The sequence below is a fragment of the Myotis yumanensis genome, unplaced genomic scaffold, assembly GCF_028538775.1.
Source record: "Myotis yumanensis isolate MYYU_CA2020_CCGP unplaced genomic scaffold, mMyoYum1.0.hap1 SCAF_5, whole genome shotgun sequence".
Classification (NCBI taxonomy): Eukaryota; Metazoa; Chordata; class Mammalia; order Chiroptera; family Vespertilionidae; genus Myotis; species Myotis yumanensis.
Window position 1 is genome coordinate 77900257 of NW_027223756.1, and position 10382 is coordinate 77910638.

General features: G+C 55.1%; 1 protein-coding gene across 2 annotated transcripts; it reads right to left on the bottom strand.

Annotated features, from left to right (window-relative positions):
* Positions 1–668: 668 nt before the first annotated feature.
* On the bottom strand, positions 669–9457 carry SLC39A3 (solute carrier family 39 member 3). Of its 2 annotated transcripts, none has more exons than XM_070415752.1 (4): positions 9358–9457; positions 8535–8655; positions 7349–7661; positions 669–4567 (listed from the first exon to the last, which is right to left on the bottom strand). In XM_070415752.1, exons 3-4 carry the CDS (start codon positions 7556–7558, stop codon positions 3833–3835), a joined length of 945 nt encoding a protein of 314 aa, XP_070271853.1. In that variant the 5' UTR covers positions 7559–7661; positions 8535–8655; positions 9358–9457; the 3' UTR covers positions 669–3832. The 2 variants fall into 2 exon arrangements, with proteins under 2 accessions (XP_070271853.1, XP_070271854.1); XM_070415753.1 differs by lacking the exon at positions 9358–9457 and adding an exon at positions 9171–9254.
* Between the last annotated feature and the right edge of the window lie 925 nt (positions 9458–10382).

A 10382-nucleotide genomic window follows, 5' to 3' on the forward strand; every position in this document is an offset into this window, starting at 1 on the left:
CGTGGTGGCTGTGTACTTTTCTCAAAATGCAGCGCCTCAGCAGTGTCTCCCATGCACCCCAAAATCCAGGGCTCTGAACTGCCCACCTGCCACACCCGGTTCTCTCCTGCCAGGCGAGGCATGCAGCAATCACTTCAGCCCTCAGCCAGAACACCGAGGCCTGCCAGGTCAGCTGGTCTTGCCCAGGCAGTTGTGGAGGCCTGGAGGGTGGGAGGGACAGAGGGGTATCCCTGCTCCAATCCAATTTGGCCAAAGCACCCTGACAGCCCAGAGAAGAGTTTTAGGGTCTTCACAGAACCACTCACGCACCCTGCAGCAGCTCCCTGCTGCCCTTGGGAACCCCAGCCACTTCCCCACCCGCAGGTGGTTCTGGGAAGGTCAGATTGGCTGGTCACTGGCTCTGTCTTGAAGCTGGCAGACAACTCAGAGAGGGCACAGGCTGGGCGGGTGGGGTGCATGACCCTCTCTTTTCAGTAGGGCCAAGGGTCCCTATTGCTGGCTGGAGCCGGTGAAGGTATTGTGTCCTGGGAAACACCATCCCGTTTGCTGCCTGCTTCTGCGGCCCTAACGATGCAGACAGGCCCGCGAACTGGTGCTCTCCCTTCCATGCCCCATGATAATAACTCCTCCACAAGAAACACAAACAGCAGACAACAGAAGCCCCGACACGCTGTTATTATGGTTGATTTAATCCATGAGGTCTAGATGCTGCCTTCTAATTTTCTTCTCTTTTGTCTCCAGATCAAGCAGGGGAACCCAGTCGGCTCCATCCAGCTGTCGCCTGTGCTGTGAGCCCCTCTGCGGGGCAGACTGTGGAGGGCCTTGGCTGGTTCTCTCTCTGGGGTGGGGCTGTACTGGGCACCGCAGGGTGTGGAGCAGCATCCCTGGCCCCCCTGCTCAATGCCAGCAGCACCCTTTTGTGATGACCAATGTGCCCAGACATGGCCCAGAGTCCCTGGGGGCAGAACCACCTGGTGTGAAAACCAGAGTTCACTAGGATCGCTGAGGGGGAATCTGCGAAGGGCCACGTGATGTCTCCTTGGTGTCAAAAGTTGCAGAGGTGAAGCCTCTTGTGGCCAATGTCCTGTTTTGCGGTGAGTGCTGGCCCAGGGCCTCAGGTGATAACCGACCTGCAGTCTTATTCAAGCCAAAGCGCCTGTCACCACATGGCCGTGCTCCCTTGTCAGAGCTGGTGGGGGAGGAGCTGCTGAGCTGGCCTCAGAAGACCCTGGAAGGATTTGGCCGCCATTGGCAGGCAGACGTCAGGAATGAGTGGTTTCTTTAGCCTCTGCTGGATGGGCCGACCACTCATCCTACCCCACTGTGGAGATGTTCTGATCCTTAGCCAAAGGGGGGAAAGCTGACCTGAGACACCATCCCCCTGCAGCTGGTTGCTCACGGTGGCTCCTGGCATTGGATCCCAGGGCTGATCCTGCTCCTTTGCCCACTGTAGGCAGGAGGGGGAGCCTTCAGGAGCTAGTGTGGCAGGCCCTGTCCTTTCCTACAATCCTGCTCCCCAAACATCTCAGGGCCTCAGTGTCACCACGGGGCCTAGAAGCACATTTGCTTGCACTGGTGGGACCCTAGGGAGAGGGGCATCTGGGAGCGGCCACGTCCCAGCAGGATAGGCACAGGCAAGCTGGGGAGACAAGGATGACAGGACCCGGCACAGTGATATCGAGCTGAAGGATGGGCAGAGGACACTTGGGGCTTTCCCTCCTTGTTAGTGTGGCAATGCCCTTCCTGGGCCTGCTCGTCTGGAAGCCGGCTCAGAATAAGGGGAAACATAGTCTTGGAGGCTGCCCTTGGGGACATGGGAGCTGCTTGGAGGACAGGCTGTTTGGTGTCTCCAGGGCCACCCCAGGAAGCTGATGGCTGGCAGGAGGGCAGGGACCCTGCTGTGTACACTTTTGGTGATGGGGTAAGGGACATGGAGCTGTGGGCCCCTGACCTCATGTAGGGTTCCCACTGGATTCATGGGGACGGGGCTCCTGAGCATCCCTATTAGGGGGCATCCTCCCACCACACCTCCAAGTCAGGCCCTGATGCCTCTATCCTGTCCCCTGCCCGGTTCCATCCCCGCAGCTGAAGGCAGACTCCAGAATCTGGGGGCTCCATGGTGACCCACCCAGCTGGAACCTTCCAGTTCCTGGGTGAAGTGGGGCAGGTGGAGGCCACAGCATCAGGTTTAGGATGATGTTCCCACACCCAGAGCCATTTTCCTGGCTTGAGGTCAGGACCAGGCCATGTGGGGTTAGGAGACGGGCCCCTGGTAAGTTTCAGATAGAAGTTCCTAGAAATGGGCCCAATATGCTGACAGCACCAGGTTTGGAGCCAATATAGTAGAAGTGGGGCGAGGGGGAGGGAGAAGGGTCTGGAACACACGTCCCTGCTCTCCCAGACTCTCGTAACAACAGAGGCAGCGGCCAGGGCTGTTGTGAAGGTCATGCCTTCTTGCACCTTGTGCCTAGTGGGCTGAGCAGGTAGCAGCAGGCCAGCCCCTGGGGCGTCCACCTTTGCATAAGCAACAGTATGCTCCTGGAGTCCCCAGCCTGGCGAGTGTGGTGACCAGGGCCTCACTGAGTCCAGGGCAACGGGAAGAGGGCCCTGTCCTTGTCGGGGAACTTAAATGGCCCTCCTGCAGTTCTTCCTAGCAGTGGCGGGCACAGGAAGGAAATGTGAGATTTCGGAAAGACGCATACCTTGGCCCTGGGCCTCCCAGCTGAGTCAGGAAGCGGGACGGTGTAACCAGCAGGCCCTAACAGCCCGGGATAGAGCTGAGAAGCTGAGGCTGGGCAGGAGACCTAGCCCAGGTCACCAGGCCCAAGCATCCTCCCACCACACCTCCAGGCCAGGCCAAGCAAATCCCCCAGGAAAGGCTCACCCCATCCCCACTCCCCCGGCGCGCCCCAGGTTGCCGGGACAACAATGGAGGCTAATGAGAAGTTGCCATAGCACCGGGTTTGTACCAGCCAGGCACTCGGCAGTTAGTCTTTGCTCTCTAGCACCACCTGGGACCGGCTTCCTCTGCTTGTGTCCGGTGAGGGGAACCGAGTCTTGGGCCCCTGCCCCACAGCCTGCTGAGTCCCTCTTGTTCCAGAGACCCTGGGCACACCTGGGACTGTGAACCAACAGCCAAGCTGCCTCCTGGCCCTGCCCGCACATCTCCAGCCCATGGGTCTGTTCCTTCAGGGAACCCACACACTCACCCTGGCCCGGCAGCCCCAACTCCCAGGAGGGCAACCTTCCCATGGGGAGGGGAGGGCCAGCACCAGAAGGCAGTGGAGACAGTAGTCCTGAGGCACCAGGACCCTGCCTGTCCCTGTGGTGGCAAAGCTTTGGTGGCAGGAGGCACAGAGCTGCCCCGTCTAACCACAGAATAGACACTCCATGGCGGTGGCCTCCTCTGTTAGCAACAGAGCCAGTTGGGGGCAGAGGACAGAGGCCTTGGAGCCTCCAACAGCTCCTGTCCTGGCCCACAGTCTGAGTGTGTGGGTGGGAAGGATCCTGGCCTGACCCATGTGGATGCCCTGCCCTGCCTCCCGTGTGAGTTGCCGGATCCCCACGCCCAGGTTGACATGGCCACACAGCTTTGGCAAATACCTTTAAGAGAAGTATTTTACAATAGGGTTGCCCTGAGGCTTGGGGTGTAGAATCTAGGGTGCAGCTTGGTCTTGGGTAGCCTCTGTGTGCGCAGGCAGTGTTTGGGGGGCCTGAGCTCCCCAATGGGGGGAGAGGGAGCTGGGGAATGTAGCCTGTTTCCACCTGGGGGCTCCCTGAGAGCTCCAGCAGGATGGGGTGACCAAGATGGATAATGACAGCAATGGGACGTTCACCACTTGAGGAAGACCATGCCGGCCAGCACGGTGTAGCCCAGCACCAGGAAGAGGACTTTGAGCAGGCGGTCATTCTTCTCCTCCAGTTCCTTCCCCAGGATCTCAAAGAAGGTGACAAAGAGAAAGGTGCCACCCACCAGACCCTGCAGTAGCACCGAGGCCACACTGCTGGGCACGCCCTGGGCACTCTCGATGCCCAGGCCAACACTGATGCCCAGGGGGATCATGGCACTCACGGTGATGGCCAGCTTGGCCGCTTCCCTCAGGGGCATGGAGCTCCGGGCCATGTTGATGCCTAGGGCCACAGCTACCAGTGTCTCGTGGATGGCCACACCTACGAACAGGCTTACTACCTTCTCCCCCTCCTCCAGTAGGCCCAGGGCCAGGCCCTCAAAGATGGAATGAGCCGACAGAGCGAAGACCAGGCTGAGGAGGCGCAGGGGGCTGGAGTGCGACAGCTCCTGGACATTCAGCCCGTGGCTGTGGGTGTGAGGCTCCATGTAGATTGCATGGCCCCGCGCAGCCCCCATGAAGGGGCTCTCGTACTCTGAGTCGCTGCCAGCATCTGAGCCAGCATTGAAGGTCTCCAGGTCGATGAAGGACGGCTTCTCCTTGCGGAAGGTCAGGATGAGCTGCTCCAGGAAGACGGTCATGAAGAAGCCTAACATCACAATGGTCTCTGCCAGTGGGTAGTCAGTGGTGATGTGCCCAAGACTCAGAACTTTCTGGAGCTGGAGCGGAGGATGTGAGAGAGGGAAGGAGGGGGAGAGGTGAGAGAGGTTTAGAGGCAGGGACCCAATGCAACAGGGTTCATCTGACATCACTGTTCAATTAGCAAAGCACAGACATACCCAATTCATAGGAGAAGTTAAGTAAAGGGGGAGGGAGTGGTGGGCTCATCCTTGATGGATTAAACAAAAACCCTATTATTAAAGGAATCATGAGGCCTCACCGGAGTGAGCCGAATTGTGGCCCCCAAAGACACATCTACCTGGAACCTCAGGATGTGGCCTTATTTGGAAGATGGGTCTTTGTAGATATATGTAAAGTACTAAGGGCTGAATTGTGTCCTCCCCCCAAATAAAAATTCATATATTCAAATCTCTAAGACCCTAGTGCCTCAAAACTAACCATATTAGGAGAGAGTCTCTTGAAAGAAGTGATTCAGTTAAAATGAGGCTTTTGGGTGGGCCCTACTCCAATAGAACTGGCGTCCTTCCATGAAGAGGAAGAGACACCAGGACCACAGAGAGGCAGGAAAGGGAGGCCTGAGAAGGACCCAGCCCTGCCGACACCTTGATCTAGGACGTCCGGCCTCCACTACTGTGATATAAACCAGCCTTTCTGGCCCCAATACCTGCATGGAGTTTGCTTCCATATAATCCCGGTGGGACTCTGTCTCCAGGGTCTTCCCATTACTCCAACCTCCTGGGTAAAGGCTTGACAGCACATTCAGACACCCATCAGTTCCCTTGAGTTAGCACCGTTCAATAGAATGTTCTAGATATGCTTTCTATCTGTGCTAATATGGGAGCCACTAGCTATGTGTGAGGACTTGAAACATGACTGGCACAGCTGAGGACTAACATACTGAATTGTACTTCACTGTATTTCACTGAAACTTGACTAGCCAGGCATGCCAAGCAGCTGCCACACGGGACAATGCAGTTTTGGACACTGTCCAGCCAAGTGGGCTGTGGGCTGTGGGCTGCTTGAAGCACGGGTTAATTTTCCCTGGGTTTGTAAGGATGCTTGCAAACACTGAGCTCTTTCCAGCCTTGGGGCTGTGCCATCGGTTCTGTCCAAAATGTTCCTCCTCCAGTTTTATTCACAGCTAATGGATGCTCATGCTTTGGGTCTTGGCTTACATATAATTTCCAAGTACTCTACCTAAACCAGGTACCCCGATCTCTGCTTACTGCCCCAATCTCTTCTTTCCCTCACAACCTTCATTACAACCTGTGATTGTACATGCACATTCACACGCACACACACACACACATACACACACACACTTCTCAGCTGGGCCGATCCTGCTCTCAAGGGAGAAGCACAATATCTGGAGACATTTTGGTTGTCATAACTTGTTGGGGGAGGTGTTGACATTGGGGCAGGGTCATTCTCTGTGGGGGTCATCATGGGCACTGCGGGGTGTTAAGCAGCATCCTTGATGCCCATTCACTTGAAGCCAGGAGTACCTCCAGTCATGACACCCATAGATGTGCCTAGACATGGCCCCATATTCCTTGTGAGCACAGTCACCCCTGGATGGGAACCACTGCTGCAGCAGAAGGCTATATTTCTGTAGAGAAGCCATTTCATTCATTTGCTAAATGTCTCATGGAGGCCTGCATGTGCCTCACTGGGGGAAACACCAGCTCATGACAAACACGAACTACACCCAGAGGGATAAACATGGATTGGAAAAGACAAGACAGACACACAAAAGCCACAGCTTGCGGCACTGTCCTTCCTGTGGCACGACTGGGTGAGGGCTGGGAGGCATGACTGGGTGAGGCGTGGGAAGCCTGTGGGCAGGGATGCAGCACAGGAGTGGTTTCGGGAGGACCCTGGAAGGGCCAGGTGCACTGAAGGGGGATAGAGAAGAGTAAGGCCATTGCTGCAGGCCAGACGTGAAGTAGGAGGATGAAAGGGGGGTGACACAGTGGGAACACAAGAAATGGGGGCAATTCTGAAAGTGGTACTGAGGGTGCAGAAGCCGTCAGACGAGACTCTGATTTAACCTCATCTATGCCAACTGTATGAATATCCTGTGCTGTGTAATGAAGGAACATAAGTTTAGCAGTATAAAGTAACACAAAAGCATCATCTCACAGATCTGAATGTCAGAAATCCAGGCACAGGTTGCAACTTGAGGATGAAGCAAGCAGCCATGTTGGGGAGGCCATGGGACAAGGGACTGAGGGCAGCTCTCAGCCGGACATCAGGAAGAAACTAGGCCCTGAGTCTGACAACCCACCTTCCAACTGCATTAGCTTAGAAGTTGACCCATCCCTAGTTGAACCCTGAGATGAGACCACGACCCAGTACACACCTTGATCATTGTCTCCTGAGAACCTGGAGCAGATGCCCCAGGAAAGCAGTGTCCCACCCTTGACCCACAGAAACTGTGAGATAATAAATGTGTATTGTTTTAAGATGTTACATCCGTTATCATTTGTTCCGCAGCAGTAGCTGACTAATACAGGAGTTGAAGAGAGGCCACAACTGCCAGCTCCAGGACAAAGTGTATGCTCCCAGGGATAGATGGTCTGGTGAAGTAACAACTAATGAGCCCACCGGTTGGGAGCCCCAGGCCTAGTTTAAACCCCTTGTTTGCCAGGGAAGGCTCAGAGAAGAAAAGCAACCCACGCATGGTCACACAGCAAATTCATTTTCTACTTCCCATCACCCTCAGGTGTAAAGGCCCCCACCAAATTCAGGGTCAGAGCTGAGAAAAGCATCAGAGACCCTTGGCATTTTATGGCTGAGACCATCCAGGGAGCTCTTACCTTTTCCCTCACAGCAGGCAGCAAAGCATTGAAGCAGGTGGCCAGAAAGACCCCGCCTCCAAAGGTGTTGCAGAGCGAGAGGATCTTTTTCGAGCGGTGGGCCTTCTCAAAGTCTGTCTCGATGATCTTCACAGGCAGCAGGGAACCCAGCAGCATAAAGAAGAACACGCCCACCATGCAAAGAATTTTGACCACTAACAGCTTCACCATGGTGACAGCCTGGGCTGCTATGGTTACCGCAGGGCCGAACCATGTGTGGATGCACACTCCCGTCCACGATGTGCTACCAGGGGCTCATGCCTCAGTCCAGTCACTGTAAACACCAGGGACAATCACATCAGCTATCGGACTATCTGACCAGATCTAGGGGCCACGCCCATTCTGCCTTCCTCCCCCTCACACTTCACCCCACTCCAGGCCTGGCACATATCCCTGCCTCCTGCATAAACTTATCCATGGCTGCGATGTCCAGCACAGCAACCGCTGGCCACATGTGTCTGTTTACGTTAAAATTAAAGGAAATGGCCCTGACTGCTTTGGCTCAGTGGATGGATAGAGCGTCGGCCTGCGGACTGAAAGGTCCCAGGTTTGATTCCAGTCAAGGGCATGTACCTTGGTTGCGGGCACATCCCCAGTGGGAGGTGTGCAGGAGGCAGCTGGTCGATGTTTCTCTCTCATCGATGTTTCTAACTCTCTATCCCTCTCCCTTCCTCTCTATAAAAAATCAATAAAATATATATTTTTTTAAATGAAAGGAAATGTAAAATTCAGCCCCTCAGTTGAACTACCTGTATTTCAGGTGCTCAGTAACCATGCGAGTCTAACAGACACCATATTGGACAGCGCAGAGAATGTTTCCATTGTTGCAGAGTGTTCTATCAGATGGTGTTGTTCCATTGGTTCCCCACAGACCTCACGGAAAATCCGAATGCTTTCCCCCGAGGTGAAGGCTCCAGGCCATCAGCTCCTGCTTCACCGCACTCACTCTGGCCTTTGTGGTCCCTAAAGGGGCCAAGTCCATTCTTGCCTAGGGCCTTGGCATGGGTTGTACCCTCAGGCTGGAACATTTCTCTCTGTGACCTTCCAATGACATCTTGTCTTTCTAGTCACTACCTCCAGGACCCCAGAGAAGGGCCTCCCCTGGCCGACTTCCACCCTAAACTGTACCCCCTCACCCCATACCTACCCAGAGGCCTGGTGCACCACAGAGATTCAGTAACCGCTGGCTGAACAAATGGATGTGCTGAAGCATGTGGACTTCTTCACATGACTCGGTGAGCCAAGGTGGAGCAGTGTTCCCTCTGGACCTGAAAATGTCACCGTTAGTATGAGGGGCCTTGGCTGCTCCCGTCCTCACGTTTTCGCCCAACCTCCCAGTTCTCACTGCCCAAACCCCCACTGCGGTGAGCTCTTCAGGTCTCAGCTCAGATGCCACCAGCTGGAGGTCCCTCCCACCCCACCGCCTGACATTTTTCTGGCATTATGTGTGCTACAGAGAACTACATCATTTAAGTCCTGGAACGTCCGTCCGCACTGGCCCTCGCCTGCGGCATCTGTGGGGACAGCGACTCTGTTTTCCCTAGCCCAAAGCCAGGTACACAGTAGGCGCCCAATAAATATCTGCTGGGAGTCCCTATGACCCAGTCTGTGGAGTGGGGGTGAGGGTGGCCTCGAAGCTCTCAAAGCAAGGGCTGAGCGGAGAACGGGGCGACTCATTCATTTATTTAGCACTCACTGAGCGCCTTCTGTATGCCCCGCGAGGCACCAGGCGCCCCGCGAAGCACGAGGCTCACGTGGCCCCTCCCCAGAGGGGACAACTCACACTCTGCAGGTGGGACCACCCACAAATCACACACATCTCATCGATAAAGGTGAAGCCTGGGCGGACGCCTTGTACGGGCCTGGGTTAAACGGGCTGGACAGTTTCCGCCAGGCCCCGGCCCCGCCCCCGGCCCGCAGCCCGCCCCGGCCCCAGCCCGGCCCCGGCCCCGGCCCCGGCCCACACGTACCTCCGCAAGGCCCGCCCGCCAACGCCTCCCGCCGCTCAAACGTAGCGCAGTCTAGATCCTACAGTGGCGCCCAGGAGGAGGCCAGGGTCGGCGAGGCGCAGTCCACGCCCCGCCTACGCCCCTGCCTATTGGCCTTCCCAAGCACCACGGGCCTAGACATCCCATTCATTGGCTTCTATGTCTGCCATTCATCCTGAGACTCCGCCTCTCCTACCAACGCGGAAAAATAGTTTCCTCTAAAGCGGTAGGTACAGCTACCGGGCAGCTCCGGCGGGAAACTACAACCCCAATAGAATGGTTCCGGAAGGGTTTGGCTTCCAGAGCTGTCCAGGGGCATTTGGTGCTGAATCCCGCTCAGATTGAGCCTTAGCCATCTGCGGGACACGATTTCCTACAGGAGACTGTCCCTCCCTGAGCGTCCTCGCCGCTGATGCCCTTTTTGTAGGCATAAGAAGCAGATTTAGAGGACTCCTTCCCCCTCCCACGTGGGAGTCTGTGCTATGAGATTCTTTCCCCTTCCCCAGGTGGGAGCCTGTACTTGTTCTTCAATAAATTTCCACCTTTGCTAAAAGAAGAAGAAGAAGAAGAGAAGAAGAAGAAGAAGAAGAAGAAGAAGAAGAAGAAGAAGAAGAAGGGAATTTATTGGTCCAACATCTCCGCTGACTACATGCCAGGACCTTTTCTAGAAGAACATCTATGAGCAAAATAAAGATCTCCCTTTTGGAGCTTACATTCTAGGAGAAGACAAGGAAAACGATGGATAAACAAAATAAATGGAATTATATTAGAAGGTGAAAAGTGTTCTAGAATCATAGAGCCCAGTAAGGGTGGTGGATTTCTATTTAAAATAAAATGCCATAAATAGATATTTGAGCAAAAACTTGAACATGGAGAAGTTAGTCAAGTGGATAATGGCGTTCCACATAGACATACACATACAGGCATGAGTGTACAAGAATGCCAGCATGGCCAAAACACAGCGAGGCGGGGAAGTGTATTTGGAGATAAAAAGGAGGCCTTGGGGA